This window comes from Urocampus carinirostris, chromosome 16 (assembly GCF_059441175.1).
Source record: "Urocampus carinirostris isolate Australia breed hairy pipefish chromosome 16, RoL_Ucar_1.0, whole genome shotgun sequence".
NCBI lineage: Eukaryota > Metazoa > Chordata > Actinopteri > Syngnathiformes > Syngnathidae > Urocampus > Urocampus carinirostris.
In genome coordinates this window covers 31,176,500-31,193,825 of record NC_142364.1, presented here as the reverse complement: position 1 = coordinate 31,193,825, position 17,326 = coordinate 31,176,500, and the positions used below count along the sequence as shown (strand labels likewise).

The window sequence follows — 17,326 nt, the reverse complement described above, 5'->3', positions numbered from 1 at the left end:
CAGACACACAGTCCCGGGTCCTCACATTCTGTGGACGGTTGGTAAGGTAGTCCTGAATCCAGTCTGCTGTGTTCTCCAACTTGTCCCCCAGAAATGCAGGCTGTATAGCGTTGAAAGCGCTGGAGAAATAAAAAAAACATGACCCTGACAGTATATCCAGGTTTCACCAGGTGAGAGAGAGCTCGGTGTTGGAGGAAGATAACGGCATCATCCACCCCAATGCCAGGCTGGTAAGCAAACTGGAGTGGATCCAGTGATGGTTCCACCAGGGGGCAGAGATGGTGTTTCTATTCTGAACTCCCTCTGTAAATTTGAACTCCCTTTGTAAACACTTTACAGCAAAGCTGAAAAGAAACTTTCAGTGGCATTTCATGTTAATGACAATAAATATAAAATCTTGAATCTTTAATTTGAAAAAGCGGTAGTTTTTATGAGTATAAAAAATGCAGGTGTATATGATAGTTCATATTTCTTGATTTTTTTTTTTTAACAAATATTGTTTAAAATAATTATTTTACCACAAGGAGACAGTAAATTATAAACCATGCCCCTTTAAAAACTAAAAGCATATCATTAGCAAAACAATTAACAAACACATGATATATATGTCACCTTTATTTATTTTTTGAATGTTTTTTTACTATGCCATTAAAAAAATGTAAACATAAAAACAATTAAAAAAAAATGTTTACAGTCCAAAATAAATTACATTGACGTTGTTTTCTGTCTTGCTCGGCATCACGTCGATATTGTAGTAACCATTCCAAGTCAATAGGTGACGAAAATGTATACATGTAGCGTTTAACCGGCATTACAGAAATAAAAGAAATAGAAACCCGAAAGTCAGGGAGGAAATTAAGAAAGGATTGGAGGAAGAAGGAATAATAGAAATGTCAATGGAATGATTGCTGGACTCGAACAGTAGCCCTCAACGGAGGATTATTTTACATTTTCTGAGTAGTGCAGGGCTGTTTGACAGGATTTTAGCAGGGGAATGGTGACCAGGATGAGGCGATAGGGAGCGGTAATGCACCACAGAGATAGATACCTACGGTCGTTTTTACCCAACAAGAAGAAGAAACCCGGAAGCGCCAGTTTAAAGAAAGGGGGAAAATTCTGTACGCTAAATGAAATAACTTCTGCAGTGCATGCCTTTTTTCTTTCTTTCTTTATTTTTTAATTTTATTCCGTATCTGTTTGAAGAAAATTCTAAGTGTTGGGAAAAACTCCGTTTTATGCTTAAATTCGTTTGTAAGTTCAACAGAAACTTAATATTGTTTGTCAAGCCGACCAACATGACCCAGCAAGCTGCTGCTCTGCAGACTTACAACAATGAACTCGTCAAGTGTAAGTTGTTGATTTATTAATTTGATAATAATAAATGTTTTGGAGCGTTCGGTGGTGCATGGCCGTTTACAGTATTTTATTTTTAGCCCGCCATTACTTCATAACATCAAGATGCGTTGGAACTGTCTGGAATAAATCAGAATGTGGTTCACATATGCGCGTGCTTTTGTAAATTAAATTATAAAAAGTTTTTTCCGTGTAACACCATATGGTTTTAAGACTTACTTTCAAGACCTGCTTACCGAAAGGCATCGAAGGATGCAAGAGCATCACTCGTTTTGACGTTTCCCAGCTCTATGTTTGATTCAAAAATTATTTTGTTTTCATGAAATCTCATTTTACACGTGCGTTTCTCTAAATGCCTTCAAAATTATGATAAAGCAATTTCATTTGATGGCCGCACATCATATTCCATCCATCCATATCTGCACCGCTTATCCTCAGTAGGGTCGCTGGGGTGCTGGAGCCCATCCCAGCTGTCTTCGAGTAGTGGGCAGGGGAGACCCTGACCTGGTTGCCAGCCAGTCGCAGGACAGAGGGAGACTGACTACTCACTCACTCATTCACACCTAGGGACACCTGTGGTCCAGCCAATTAACCTGACATGCATGTTTTTGGAAACTGGGGTGTCCGGAGGAAACCCACTCAAGCACGGGGAGAACATGCAAACTCCACACAGGAAGGTTCGATCTCATGACCTCAGAACTGTGCCGCACACACGCTAACCACTGTGCCGCTGTGCTGCCCTACATCATATTGTATTGTGATTTTTTTTTTTCTCAAAACACATAATACAAAAATAAACAAATGTCACATATTGCATTCTTTTCTCATTAAGAGTTAATTAGGTTCTATCTCAGGGTCCCCAAACTTTTTCCTGTAGGGGTCACTTCACTTTCCCCTTTCCCTTCTCCGATTAGGGTCGGTTTGTATTAAAAAAAAGTATGGCGATTGCAGGAGCGCCTCAATTTAAATATGTTCTGTTTTCCAGGAAGACACAATAATGAATAATGCTCTCTGGATTATTCTTAGAACAAAAGTCTAAAAAGTAATGTCACCAACTATGGTATAAAAGATAACCTAAAAACACTGGGTCTTTTTTGTCACAGAAAAAAAGTCCATGGAACATATTTTTTTCTGTCTTAACAGGTGAAAGATCAGCTTATTTGTCAGGGCACTAGAACATCAGTGGTATAGATGACTTGTGAAAAGGCAGTACATTTTATCTCACTACCACACTATTTTTAGTCATGGTACCAGAGACAATTATTAATTTAGTTGTGTGTTTCACATGTTTGAATGACAATACATTCTATTATATTCTTTTATTCTTTTTTAAGGATTGTAACATGTGAAACACACAACAAAATTAACATTTGTTTTTAGTTTCATGACTAGAGATAGGGCAGTACGGCAGCACAGTGGTTAGCGCGTCCGCGGCACAGTTCTGAGGTCATGAGATCGAACCTTCCTGTGTGGAGTTTGCATATTCTCCCCGTGCTTGTGTGGGTTTCCTCCGGACACCCCGGTTTCCTCCCACATTCCAAAAACATGCATTTTAGGTCATTTCGCTGGTCCAAATTGTCCCTAAGTGTGAATGAGCAATGAGTTGTCTGTCTCTGTGTGCCCTGCGACTGGCTGGCAACCAGTTCAGGGTGTCCCCTGCCCACTGCCCGAAGATGACTGGGATGGGCTCAAGCACCCCCTATGACCCTACTGAGGATAAGCGGTGCAGATAATTGATGGATGGATGGACTTGAGATAGTGTGATAACAAGAGATAAAACCCATCGCCTTTTCATATGTCATTTATATCACTTGTAGTCCAGTAGTAAGAGTTTGGTTCTCTCATTGGCGCAACTCGGGTTCAAAATCTAAGAAAACGTAACCAGACTAAATGCTACTTTTCGAGGGAAATAAAAAATAAAAAATTAAAATGCGCATCAAAATACTCTGGTATTGTTCAGGGGGCAGGACCAAATGTAGAGACGGGCATTAGTTTTGGGACCACTGATATAACCCTTTAAAACATGTTGACAAAAATGCACACTTGGTTCAAGGCTTTCTAGTTTGGAAGACGAAAAATTAAAAAAAAAAAAAAAAAAAAACCTTCAAATTTATTATCCAAAGAATTGATATAAAATATGAATTCTTCAATTTAATAAAAATAAATTTAGATTAGAAACATATAAAAAGGTATACATGTAAAAAGAAAAAATACAGAAACACATTTCCAAATTAAAAAGTGTACATAAAAACAGGTTAAAAAAAATTATAATAAAATCAATCAGTAAAATAACATGCGTTTTCATTGCATTTTATTATTGTTATTAGCGACACTTAGCAGGGATTAATAAACACTTAAGATGCCGCATTCTGTTGGAAAAATGCAGGCGGGTCAGGCAACCAATGTCAAAAATGGAATTAATAAGTGACTATTTTTAGTGTTGATTTTTGTTGAAACTGTGGACTTATCGTTGCAGCTTTGCCTTATAGTCCTGAAGGTACGATAGTCATATTTTCTTTCCTCTATCAAAGGTTTTGATGACCTGTGTTCCAAGAGGGACGAGTTGAGCTGCCAAATCAAGCTGGAGGAAGAAGAAAAGGCTCGACTGCAATATGAAATCCGCAACCTCTCGGACAAGCTCAGCAGAGTAAATGAGAGCCTGGCACAAAAACTCTCCGCACACGCCACCATCGACCGCACCATCACCGAGACTGAGGCTGCTTACACTAAGGTGTTTGTCCTGATTACGTTTTTTCTTCTTATTCTGCCGTTTTTTTTCTGTGTTATTTTTTTCCAAAGAGTATTGATTGGCTGACCTCAAGTGAAACAAGCCTTTGGTGATCTCAAGAAATGATCAGCTGGGCATTGCACTTTGAAGCCAATTGTAGACCAGCACTTTTTTCACTCAAGTATTCGGTAATCCCCCTTGATAGTCAAAAACCGTGAAGTGGAAAACAAAATTTTGTATAGTGAATTCAAACTGAGTTTGGCTCTGGGCTCTGATCCAGACTTTCTGTTCTGAGGCGTGTCGGATCAGTAGGAGAATGTCTACTCAAAATGTTTAGCTTTGTTTTTCAGTATTCTGTTTTAGCCTAAATTAGTAACGTGTCCTAAATATTAAAATGGATATTTTCTAAACACAACACATTTATTCACAAACAATAGGAAAACATATTTTCGTGCTTTGCATTGAATGTGTTAAATTGTTTATTTTAACAGTTAAGTGAATGCTGCTTTACACCTGAACCAACTCATCAGGGTCTACTAACTTAACACTGCCCTACAGCCACTAGAAGGTAGCACTTGGTTTGCATTTATTTAAAAGAATCATAACTTTTGTTAGAAGTGAGCTAAATACTCTTTTGACATACTCAGAAACTGAAGGCGGGCCAGATTAATTAAAAAAATGGGAAAAAACTCATAAGACCTAGTGTGAGACTTAAAAAAAAAATATATATATATTTCCATTGTGACTTAGTGATGAATACATCTAATTGATGTAAATGTATTATCAACAAATACGTTTAGAGAATAGTCTTAACATTTGATATCCATGTCGTAATTGACCTATTTTGTGCCTAACTGTTCCAAGGACCTATTCCAGTTTTGTCTTACAAGAAAGCTTCTTTATAAACACAATCGAAAGCTGCACAGAAGTATTTCAACAAAATTAAGGAGAAGTGTGAAGATGTTTTTTTATTATTGTTTGTGGTGGGATCTGGATGTGATACCAGGTGAGTGAGTGTGATGGGTCTGATGGATCTCTGTGCTGTGTGTCCTTAAACTGGCCTCCCAAGAAGACACACAGACGTCTGCAACTTGACCATGACTGCTGTTTTGAATACAATATGCCCATCTGAGTGACACTGACGTAGAAACGTGGACTCTGTTGAAACGGCAGGCACCACTAAGATCTAGCCTAAACGTCAAGATGCCATCTTGTTCGACAGCCCCGCTGAATATTTGACCACACTCAAGCACGCCTTGATCAAGCTGATATGGTCTGAGCTGCAGAAAAAGCTACGGAAGTGAAGGTTTGGGCACAGGCTCTCACTTGGTCTCGTCAGACCCTTGTCGCTCGTTCACGCTACACGTCCAATCCCATTTCAGGATAAATTATTTATGAGGGCGGCAGTGGCTCAGGAGGTAGCACGCTCGTCTTTGGATCCAGAGATAGCAGGTTCGATTTCCGGCTCCTCCGTGTTACATGTCGAAGTGTCCTTGGGTAAGACACTGAACCCCTAAATACCCCCAATAAGCAGGTTTGCGCCTTACATGGCTGCACGGCCGCTATTGGGAAATGTGAAGCACACTGTAAAGCGCTTTGGGAAGTCTTGACTTGAAAAGCGCTATATAAATGCAGATCATTTCATTTTCATGATTTTCTTTTCAGTCGATCTTGTGATGTGATGTTTCTTGTAATATGATTGAAAAGAAAAACGAGAAAATACAAAAAAAAAATGCTTATCATCCAACAGGCCAAATATGGCCCACATGTGTGACATGAGTGATTTATTAAATACTCTATTCTACATTGAATCCAAAGAACAAGCCCAATGTACAGGCTCAAGCATTTGTTAAACAAAGAAAATTACTGAACTTTATAAACGTTTTGTTTTTACAAATAACTTCGGGACTGTCAAATTATAATAAATAAATAATATTATAATAATAAAAAATAATCATGTTTCATTATTGCACTATAAATCCCCAAAAAGGGGTGTAAAGTTATTTCAGCACACTATCTAATTTTTTACTTGGGGTGATATTTTGTCACCATCATGTCAATGTTTTTAGAAAACAAAAAATGTGGTATAAAATACCTTTAGCAAACTCGAGCACCGTGGTTCTCAAATAGTGGGGCGCTGTCACCCCCACTCCCCCCCTCGCCCAGAGGCTCTTTCAAAAGTGTGACTTTGGGGCTTTCGAAGCTATTGGCCCCTATGAACTTTGACCTTTTTTGGGGATGGACTGTTGAGGGTGATGAACTGTGCTGCTTTTACGCCAAACATAACGTCTTGCATTGTCGCCAAAAAGTTCGATTTTGGTCTCATCTGACCAGAGCATCTTCTTCCACATGGTTGGTGTGTCTCCCAGGTGGCTTGTGGCAAACTTTAAACGACACTTTTTATGGATATCTTTAAGAAATGGCTTCCTTCTTGCCACTCTTCCGTAAAGGCCAGATTTGTGCGGTATACGACTGATTGTTGTCCTGTGGACAGATTCTCCCACCTCAGCTGTAGACCTCTGCAGTTCATCCAGAGTGATCATGGGCCTCTTGGCTGCATCCCTGATCAGTTCTCTCCTTGTATGAGCTGAAAGTTTAGGGGGACGGCCCGATCTTGGTAGATTTGCAGTGGTCTGATACTCCTTCCATTTCAATATTATTGCTTGCTCAGTGCTCCTTGGGATGTTTAACGCTTGGGATATCTTTTTGTCTACAAACCCAGCCTTAAACTTCTCCACGATCGTATCTCGGACCTGCTTGGTGTGTTCTTCATGATGCTCTCTGCACTTTAAACAGACCTCTGAGACTATCACAGTGCAGGTGCATTTATACAGGGACTTGATTACACACAGGTGGATTCCATTTATCATCGTTAGTCATTTAGATCAACATTGAATCATTCAGAGCTCCTCACTGAACTTCTGGACAGAGTTTGGTGCACTGAAGGTAAAGAGGCTGAATAATTTTGCGCACCCACTTTTTCGTTTATTTGTCAAAAAAGTTTAAAATATCCAAAAAGTGTGTTCTACATCATGATTGTGTCCCACTTATTGTTGATGCTTCACAAGAAATTACAGTTTTGTATTTTGATATTTAAAGTCTGAAATGTGGCAAAGGGTCACAAAGTTCAAGGGGGGCCAAATAGTTTTGCAAGCCACTGTATATATTTTTTTGTCCAAGAATGAAGTGCAGAGATAGAGGATTTCTTGTTTCTTTTGGGAGCATTACATACAATAACCGAGAAGCACTGCTTTATTATGGTAGGGAAGTCTAACTTTGACAGGGATCAAAAGCATCTTTCTCTGTGTTTTTGTGGGTCTAGAGCGTTTTGTTGTCATGGCTTTTAGAGACACTCAAATTGAAAACGATTTGCGCATACATAATGAACATTCGTCAAGCCCACAGGTATGACTTCGACCTGAACGTAATTTCAAGCACGGGCAGAAAATGGGTGGGGTGACTGTTTAGCCAATTGGAATGAGGAACATGCTGCACGCTGAAAATCCATGAAAAATAACTGATACAGCAAGGGATTACTGTAACAGGATAAAGGCTGACCTACATTGCTGATATGGATCTCTTTAAAAGGTTTCCTTATAATTTTCTTTGTCTCCTCCCACAGATCTTGGAGAGTTCACAGTCCTTATTAAGTGTCCTGAAGCAGCAAACGGGAAACTTCAATAAACTGTCAGAGCTTCAAAGAAAAGAGCATTGATTGGCAGTCGAAGGAGTTTGTCAAAGATTCAAAATGGACTGTTTTAGTTTTTGCACAATTGAATAATAAATATTGCCAGATAATGCCCATCTTTCATTACTTTTTGAAATAAACTGTTCTGTGAATATTTTAATCAAGCGTTTTTCATCATATTCAAAATATTTTCTTCGCTAATGCCATTTTCTGGCTGAAATCATTAATTCAACCCCATTTTGTTGTGGTGCAAAAACATGCTATTCTTACTTGCACTCAAATAAACTTCCTTTTCCGACTTTTTTTTTTGTAGGCATTTGGTCTGTACTGTATTTCAAACCGTCCTTGACAGACCTTCACCATTTTCATCATAGAATGAAAGAAAATCACTTCATCCCCCCGCCTCTTTTTCTCCACTATAATGCGCTCCAGGGCGGTAATACTGAGGGTAAAGGTAAGATAAAAACCTATAGGCGCTGTGGAGAAAATACATAAAAGCTCTTTGAACTCAGTTGAGCATTGTTAATACATACTTAACAGAGAAAATATTTAATTTTGAACGTTTTGAGGACATTGCAAAACTACGCACCCCACCTTCTAAGCCTACCCTGTCCTGAGTTTTTAAAATGCTATAATTTTTGGGGATGCTTGGGTTGAATTTGGGGGTGCTTGAAAGCCTTCAAAAACCGGGCTGGTTACATCAGCAGTGTGAACAAAACAGTAGATTGATAGATACTTTATTCATCCCCGCAGGGAAATTCACATTCACAATAAAGCAAAAGGAATACAATATACAAATACCCAATGTGACGTGCTAATAACCACTGTAGCGTGTTGTGTAGAGTATTTAAATAGTGCAACATAAAATACACACTGCAATAAAAGTACGGTAATATGCAATGTAGGGGGTGTGGTTTAATGTGGGCCTTTACTCCGCCAGGTGGAGTTAAAGAGCCTCATGGCACGAGGAAGAAAAGATCTCTTCAGTCTGTCCGTGGTACAAGACAGTGACAGCAGTCTGTCGCTGAAGCTGTTCTTCTGTCTGGATATAATGCTGTGTAGTGGATGTGATGAATAGCAGACACAAAACAAGTCGTTACCAGCTCAGGAGGTAGCGCAGGTTCAATTCCTGGCTCCTCGGTGTTATATGTCGAAGTGTCCTTGGGCAAGAAACTGAATCCCTAATGCCCCCAATAAGCAGGTCGGCGCCTTGCATTGCTGCACGGACGCTATGGGTGTGTGAGTGTGTGTGAATGGGTAAGTGTGAAGCACATTGTAAAGTGCTTTGGGAGGTAATTGACTTGAAAAGCGCTATATAAATGCAAACCATTTAGCTCCCAAGATGGACTGTAAGACCATGAGAACCAGGCACGCGTCGGGAGTCAGGGTTGACCCATATCAATTCCCCACTTTAGTCCTCACAAATGAAATAGGAAATTTCACTTCCAAAAGACTGCTTATAGAGCTGGATCTTTCGTGAACGCCAAGTCAATGAGTTAGACTGGAGCTGAAGGCCTTTGTGTAAAATGCACGGCCTGCCACTTGTTTAAATGCGCGTATTTGGTTGTGTGTCACCAAGAGTGAATGGTAGGCACTGCATGGGGAAGGGGTGTGTCCTCTAAAGGAACAACGGAATCAACTCGGCAAATGTGAGCACAGACATTACGGTAAAACTGTGCCCTTTTAATTTTTTTAAACTATTTTTTGCAATACATAATGCCTCGGCTGGAGGCTAAAATATGTCCTGGATATTATGAAGGAAGACATTTTTGAGTGGTTTGAAGACAAAAGACAAAATGCAGATGAAGTGTCTTTAGGTTAAGTGTATTTGCAGGCTTTCGCAATTGCATAAGTCAATAAATATAAACACTTCACTGCTTCCACAGGTCAGTGTACAAGTTTTCTTCTGTTTATTTTATAATTGTGCCAATTTTTTAGCATCTTGGGGGATCGGCCTAAATGGACTACATATATCCCGTAATTTGCAACTAGATGGTTACTTTCAGAGTAACATGCTACTTTATGGTGTAACGCAATTACATTTTAAATGAAGTAATTCCGTCTTTGTATTTGTTGTGATCGTAATCGAACGGTAATGCACACCGTATACAAATCACTTTTGAGCAGGTAACATGTTTAATTTGCCTTTTTCAATTCAAATCGCTCGCATTGAAACTGTTATTCACTCTACCATAAAGCTTGTTTCAGCATAATAAGCTTTACGGTAGAGTGCATAACAGTTCTTAAAAATGATTTATATATGGTGTGCTTTACCGTTCGATTACATTCACAACAAATACAAAGATGGAATGGTTTAAGTTGTATTACATTCCCAACAAATGCAAGACAAAGTGTTTTTTGTTATATGTTCGCCATTACATTCCCGAAAAGTGAGATAAAACGAGGTAAAAGTGGTTATAGTAGCGAGGGGATGCAAATCTCGGCATAACACCGGTGGGGGGTTTTGTAGAGGTTTATTGTTCTATATTCTTTATCAATTATACATTATCGGTCAAATCATAATACACTACAAAGCCAAGAGGCTGAGTCAAGGTCCTAGCCACAGGGCCAAGCAGCGATCAGTGCGAATGCATCGTTCCCGGTGGTACTGCAAAACCGGGCCGATGCGTGGAGTGGACAGAGCAAGCTCTTATTCCATCTCCCAATTGCAAAAAATCAACTGATTTTTGTTTGAACAATTGTATTGACACTTTTAACAGCAAATAAACAATGTGAGGTTTGAACATTTTTTCTCGACACTTTTAACAGCAATCAAGCATATTCACAATTATGTTATATCATTTTCGAACAATATGGCGTTTGAACAATTTTTGTCGACATTTTTAACAGCAATTAAACACATTCACAATTCCATTGTATCATATTACAACAATGAGGTTTTATCGACACTTTTAACAGCAATTAAATACATTCACAATTTCATTATAGCATATTCTAACAATATGAGGTTTGAACAATTTTTATTGACACTTTTAACAGCAGTTAACCAATGCGTAAAGGGCAATATTATCTCCCCTGCCAGGTAATAGAGGGCTCCGTGCTTTGTGCTAAAAATAGTAACACGGCTTCGTGCCGCCATCTTGGAAGTCTGTCGATTACAAGCGGTGATAGCGAGAGGAGCAAAAATTTACTCAGTTTGTCTATTTATTTACTCAACTAGCTTCGTTTGTGTAAGGATTTTGTCCATCAACACTATGGAAAACTACGTGGAGAGTTTAGACAAGCAAGCACGCGAGCGGTACGCTGCGAAGTTGCATTTTATTGGAAAATTGGATCCCTACAAAATTAAAAACAAGGACTGGAAGTCTGATCCCGATTTGTTGCCGTGTGTGACTTACATCGAACTTGTTAACTATCTTATTTTCCACCCAAGTCCCTTTTGTGAACTGAAAGATTTTCAAAATTACAAAAGTATGGAAGCCTACAACAGATTTGTGTCTGGTTGGGTTCGGGATGTGTCTGTGCACACAAGCGAAGGTGATGAAAACAAGATTGTGAGCTGATGAGCCTTGGTGAGGCGAAACATGTTCATAATACAACCATTGCAGTGAGTGTGTAAATCGGTTTAACGCCGCTTTCAAGATTATTTCATTTATTTACAGTGTGCTAGTTTATTGCAGGAGGAAAGTCCACACCACCAATGTGGTCTGTGATGTGGCGAAACATCACAACACCAACAGTATTTAAACAGCAACACCTACAGTATTTAACCTAGCCATACTTGAATGGTGTCGACAGATGTACATGAAGTACACATGTCCCATAACCTTTTTAAAATGTATTTCTACATCATAAATAATTCAATTTACCTGTCAGAAAGTGGTCAGAACAAACACGAACACAGTCAAGCTTTGGCAAATTCGACCGGTTGATAGCTGCCAGCCACATTCGTCTTCGCCGTTCACTTTTCTCCTGAGCTTCAATCCCCTGATCGTAAACACACTTCGGAAGTCTAAAGAAGCCCTTCCCACCCTTTTCCCCTCGGCTACAACAGCCAACAATAACGCACGTATTCGGCATTATAATGTAGAATCTAACTGGTTCGCTGAACAATAACAATGAAGTGAAAAGCTTTGTGGACTTCCAAAATGGGCGCCAGCAATGCATTGTGGGTAATCTTGGGACCTCGAAGCACTCTATAGGTCAGCTGATTTTTGCAACCAGTTGCCAATTGTAAAGGCAACCTCCATGCAAGCAACACCTTGACGTACTCTCTGATTTATGTCATCAAAGAGTTCAAATTTGGTGACGTCAGCGTCACCAACTGCACGTTTGACTGATTTTCCCTCAATTGTCGTAAGCGAAGATGAGCCAGCAAGCTGCCGCCTTGCAGAATTACAATAATGAACTCGTTAATTGTAAGTACTCACCGTTTTATTTGTTTACCTCTTCGGTGCTGTTTGATTTTGATCGATATGAATACCACAGAGCGCAAATTCTGGAAAAACTGCGTGCAAGACTGAATAAAAACATGAGGTACGGTAACAAATTATTATTGAATGGCATCTCATTGTAAAGTTGCAGAGAATTGGATGACATGTTGTTGCAAGTTTCTTGTTTACTTTTCCCGAAAAATGTATTTCTGAGTGTTTTTGAATGAATCGCAAAACTCCTGAATCTGCGTGGGGTTCACTAAAAATAAAAGCTCGTAATCATACCAAGATAACCAAGAAACGTCTAACATCATTTACACTAGTTAGACGCTACAAAATGAGGTGGAATGAGCTAATAATGACACATTTTGGAAGGGCTGAAAACGTCACAAAAAATGGTCGTTGAAAGGGAAGTCGTCAAATAATTATATACAGTGCCTTGCAAAACCATTGACAGCCCCTACCCCCGCCATTTTTTCAAATAGTTGCCATATTTCAGGCTTCAAACTTAATGATAAACGTATTGATCGAAGTGGCAAGTCATTTTGTGTGTGTCCCTATAAGTTTTTCATCTTTAAACGGGAATATTTGCCCATTCTTCCTTACAAAACAGCTCAAGTTACTCAAAGTTTGGTGGTGATCGTTTGCACACAGCATTTTTTCAGATCTTGCCATCAAACCACCTAATGCAATTCTAACATCTTTATATTTTTAGTTTCAAATCATTACATCATAGATGTTGCTTCTTGTTTAGGGTTGTTGTCCTGTTTTAAGGTGAACCTGCGCCCTGTTCTAAAGTCGTTGGCAGAATTCAAAAGATTTTCCTGCCATTTCAACCTGTATTTCGAAGTAAACCCGAGGCTTAACTTTTGCAACGAAGCAAACCCGAAGCTTCACTTCAGCGCCGAAATGCGCAGCTTCTGGTTTACTTCGGGCCGAGTCCCTCAAATCAAGTGCGCAATTTGGCCAAGAGCAGCAAAATTAAACTAAACGAAACCAAAAAGAAAATCAGATTCTGATTCAGATTACAAGCTGCAAATAATGAAATAGTGAGCCAAAAACCGATGGTTCGCGCGTGTTCAGGCACAGTTCTGATGTCATGAGTTTGAACCTCCTGTGTAGAGTTTGCATGTTCTCCCCATGTTTGCGTGGGTTTCCTCCGGGCAATCCGGTTTCCTCCCACATTCCAAGAACATGCATGTAAGGTTAATTGGCCGGTCCCAATTGTCCCAAGGTGTGAATGAGCGAGTGAGTTGTCTGTCTCTATGTGCCCTGCGACTGGTTGGCAACCAGTTCAGGGTGTCCCCTGCCCACTGCCCGAAGATAGCTGGAATGGACTCCAGTACCCTGGTGCGACCCTACTGAAGATAAGCGGTGCAGATAATTGATGGATGAGCCAAAAAGCAGTAAGAAAGTTTGTGAAGCTTGTAAGCTATTAACAGACGGAAATGGTGTCTGGCGTGAGGGACTTACAGGTGGAAAGAGGAAGCTGCTCATCTTTTACCCCAACACTGAAGATGAAAATGTCTTTGGAATTCGTGATTTGGAGTTAAACTGACAGGATGGTAAACAGAGTTATCTGAATAATATAACTTTGGCGCTGAAGTGCGCATTTCAAAGTAAAAGTATTGTTACTTCAGAAAATATTACTCTAGTAGAAGTAAAAAGCAGGCATCTAAATTATTACATGAGTAAAGTAAGTGCATGCAGAAGGAAAAATACTTTCACTAGGCTCTGTATGATTGAATTTAAATGAGAATGCAGTTAATTTGTCATTAAAAGAACTTTGTGTATTATTTGACCACTAGATGTTGCTTTATGGTAGAGTGCTACAGAACAAGAGGAAGAATACAAACTAAACAGACCGAAAGTTGCCAAATAGCACCATTTTAGTTCTTTTTTTTTTTTTTGCAAAGCTTTTTTGAGGCTTGTAGATACCTGTAGCAGCAAGATGGCAGACAATTATGGTGAGGCTCATGTTACGTCAAATAAATGCAAATACATATTTTTTTCAAAAGGCATGCCTATATGTCAATTTATTTTTGCTTATAATTTAGATCAATGTTGTTTTTCTTCTAGGGAAATACATTTTTTTTACCACTAGGAGTCTTCTTAATACACATTGTCTCTTTAAAATGAAGCATTAGTACTTGAAGTTGTTTTTTGTTTTGCGCTGCAGAATTATGCCGTTCAAAACGGTTTTGCATCCCCTTTCAGGTATCGAAGACCTGTGTGCCAAGCGGGAGGAACTCAACCGTCAAATCAAGCTGGAGGAAGAAGAGAAGGAACGACTGCAGCATGACATTCGTGTCTTCTCCGGAAAGCTTGGTAAAGTTAATGAAAGCCTGGCCCAACGAATGGCGGCGAGAGCCACTTTTGACCGCACCATCGCAGAGACCGAGGCTGCTTACACCAAGGTGTGTGTTAACACCAGTATTGGGCGCGTTCCTGAAAAACTGCTGTTGCGCTCACTAGTTAGTTAATTTTAGAAGTAATTCAGAGTTCCCCAGTTTACTAAAACAAAAAGTGACACGTTTTTCTGAAAGTAACTATCCAGTTACAAGTTACCATATATACTCGCTTAGAAGCTGACCCCCAGCTTCGTTACAGCTTTGAAATAGCTGAAATAGAGGAAAACAAGTACACCAACCTGTGGAAGTAGTGAAGCCTTCATATTTCTTCCCGTTTTCCTCAGGGGTTGCATTCTAAAAAGGTATTTTGATACTTAAAATCCATGAAGTAGAACCCTTTATTTCTGAAATATTATTACGCGTTGAAACCAAAGAAACGTACAGTACTTTATAAATGTTTTTTAAACAAATAACTTTTGTACTGTCAAATAACAATTTTGAAAATAATCTTGCTGAATGAAGATTCAGGGTTTGTTCACCTTTGTCGTGGCTAAATTCAAGAACTTTTAAAGACTTTGAAAGCCAATTTACCAATTTCTACCGCATAACTAAGAAAATAAAACCAGTGTGAATCATGTCAAGTTGTGTTTATTTGTATAGCCCTTAATCACAAGGAGTCTCAAAGGGCTGCACAGACCACAGATTATTGCAAACCACAGACTATTATTACACCATCCCCGGATCTAAAACCTACATGAGGGCAAGGAAAAACTCAAAAACGTCAACGTAAAGAAAATGAAAAAAACTTGAAGGGACCGCACATGAGGTAATCCCCCTTCCGGGATGACCAGGCTGCAATGGATGTTGCAATAACAAATAATAAAAAAGATATTGTCAACATAAAATAAAGGTTATTCATATGCTATAGAATAGAAATGTGTTTTAAGCTTAGATTTACAGTTCCACTGAGGTTGCACATCGAATCTCGAAGGGGAAAATGGTAAATGAAGAGCATCATATGTTTTGCAGAGCCACAAATATATCTGCGCTTGAGATTGGCAACCTTTAATCTTCCGTGTGCAAGACATAAGATTTTCAGATCTTGTTTGAATTGCGAATATATTGTGGATCTAAATGACACGCGTGTAAATCATTTTGAGACAAATTTATCCCCATACAAGTGTTGGGTAACATGATGGTTGGTTGTAGCATGCACCTGTCCTCTTGAGCGCCACCTTGTAGAGGGCAATGACGCTTTATGGGACAGTGACATACAAACTAATGCCAGCTGCTTTTAATCACAAGGAAAGAGAGGCAATGGCAAAGCCACCAAAGAGCAGCGTTGGCGTCATTTTTAAGCAGACAAGACACATTTGGCATTTACACGTACTTTGCCCAAAATTCAAGCCCGTTTCAATCCTTGAAAAAACACTAAAATGCAACAATTTTCAAGGATTTCAAGCATCGGTATGAAATTAATAATACAAATAAATTGTTGTGTTTAAACTAGTAGGGGCACAAAATGTAATGTAAGTAATGTAAGGGAAATTAGTGCGGAAAACTTAGAATGATTTAAGAAGCATGATTTTCAAATCCAAGACCGATTTGATTAACTCTTGTGAATGAATTGCAGTGATGTCACACGACAGATTTGTGTACCTCAAGTGCCTTCCCGGATTATTAGCACACAATAATACTTCAACTTTATTGTCAAATATCTTGTAGGCACAACATACAGGACAGATGAAATTTTATTTTTCCCGCGTGTAAACATGAAAATAAGACACAATACAAATAACAAATAGCAGCAAGCTAAAAAATGAAAAAAATGCATAAAAAATATGTAGGTGTAAGGTTTAGACTTAGAGCTCCACCAGCTCCATCTCTCTATCTCTCTCTATCACTATCACTATCACCAGCTTGGTGGCCTAGATGGTAGGGTGCCCGCTCTGAGACTGGGAGGTCGCTGGTTCATTGGTAAGACTTACAACATTGGTACTCATTGCCTCACTGCTTGGCGCTCAGCATTAAGGGTTGGAATTTGGGGGTTTGGTCACCTAATGACTAAAATGGCTGCACCCTGTTTGGCTGCGGCTGCATCAGTTTATCTGTACGGGTCAGGTGTATCGACATTTCGTTCTGTGTGCATTTTTACAAAGAATGACAATAAAAGTAAATTCTATTCTTCATTCGTCTTCTAGAGTAGACAAATAAAAGCCGGAATCTAAAAAGCAGGGTTAGGAGGGGGTCGGGAATGAAGAGGGTTAAGATTTTTGACAACTTGATGGAAGAAGCTGTCCTTGAGTTTTGGCTCTGAGTAGATTAGTGTGATTGTTGTCATTTTCTTTTCTTATTCCGCAGATTTTGGAGAGCTCCCAATCTCTGCTGAGTGCCCTAAAACACGAAGCTGGAAACCTCAGCAAAGCCTCTGAGCCTCGCAAGAAAGAACACTAGAGCGAAGGATGTGATTATTAAAGTATATTTTTTACGAAAAAATATGTTCATGGTTGTCATTTATTGTGATTTATACAAATGGTCAGAAATGTTTTTAACATATTAGTCACTGTCATCCAGTGTTGGGCGCGTTACTGAAAAAATAAAGGAAATAGTTATTTTATTTAAAAAGTAATTCAGATACCCACTGGTTATTGACTCCAAAAAGTAGCGTGTTGCTCTGGAAGTAACTTTAAAGTTAAGCTTCAATGCAAATATATACATTATATTCTATCTCCTAAAATTGCTTTAAAATAGCCACATCATAAAATAAATAGAAGAAAAGTGTGCACCAACCTGTGGAAGCAGTGAAGCTTTC

At 39.1% G+C, this 17,326-nt stretch overlaps 2 protein-coding genes and 1 pseudogene across 2 annotated transcripts; 2 read left to right on the top strand and 1 right to left on the bottom strand.

The window, feature by feature from the left end:
* The first annotated feature begins 824 nt into the window (after positions 1 to 824).
* On the top strand, positions 825 to 7,929 carry LOC148351062 (microtubule nucleation factor SSNA1-like). The gene is made up of 3 exons (XM_088320049.1): positions 825 to 1,347; positions 3,885 to 4,084; positions 7,704 to 7,929. The coding sequence occupies exons 1-3, from the start codon at positions 1,149 to 1,151 to the stop codon at positions 7,794 to 7,796; spliced, it is 492 nt and encodes a 163-aa protein (XP_088176175.1). The 5' UTR covers positions 825 to 1,148; the 3' UTR covers positions 7,797 to 7,929.
* A 2,423-nt stretch (positions 7,930 to 10,352) lies between these two features.
* LOC148351061 (U2 spliceosomal RNA) lies at positions 10,353 to 10,510 on the bottom strand (annotated as a pseudogene).
* A 1,418-nt stretch (positions 10,511 to 11,928) lies between these two features.
* LOC148351060 (microtubule nucleation factor SSNA1-like) lies at positions 11,929 to 17,012 on the top strand. Its single transcript, XM_088319805.1, has 3 exons — positions 11,929 to 12,148; positions 14,381 to 14,580; positions 16,876 to 17,012. The coding sequence occupies exons 1-3, from the start codon at positions 12,097 to 12,099 to the stop codon at positions 16,966 to 16,968; spliced, it is 345 nt and encodes a 114-aa protein (XP_088175931.1). The 5' UTR covers positions 11,929 to 12,096; the 3' UTR covers positions 16,969 to 17,012.
* The last annotated feature ends 314 nt before the right edge of the window (positions 17,013 to 17,326 follow it).

Coding starts and splice junctions, on each gene's coding strand:
- LOC148351062 (XM_088320049.1), top strand. CDS start 1,149: ATGCCTTTTTTCTTTCTTTCTTTATTTTTTAATTTTATTCCGTATCTG. Junction 1,348..3,884: donor CAACAATGAACTCGTCAAGT/GTAAGTTGTTGA, acceptor CCTCTATCAAAG/GTTTTGATGACCTGTGTTCC. Junction 4,085..7,703: donor CTGAGGCTGCTTACACTAAG/GTGTTTGTCCTG, acceptor CTCCTCCCACAG/ATCTTGGAGAGTTCACAGTC.
- LOC148351060 (XM_088319805.1), top strand. CDS start 12,097: ATGAGCCAGCAAGCTGCCGCCTTGCAGAATTACAATAATGAACTCGTT. Junction 12,149..14,380: donor CAATAATGAACTCGTTAATT/GTAAGTACTCAC, acceptor ATCCCCTTTCAG/GTATCGAAGACCTGTGTGCC. Junction 14,581..16,875: donor CCGAGGCTGCTTACACCAAG/GTGTGTGTTAAC, acceptor CTTATTCCGCAG/ATTTTGGAGAGCTCCCAATC.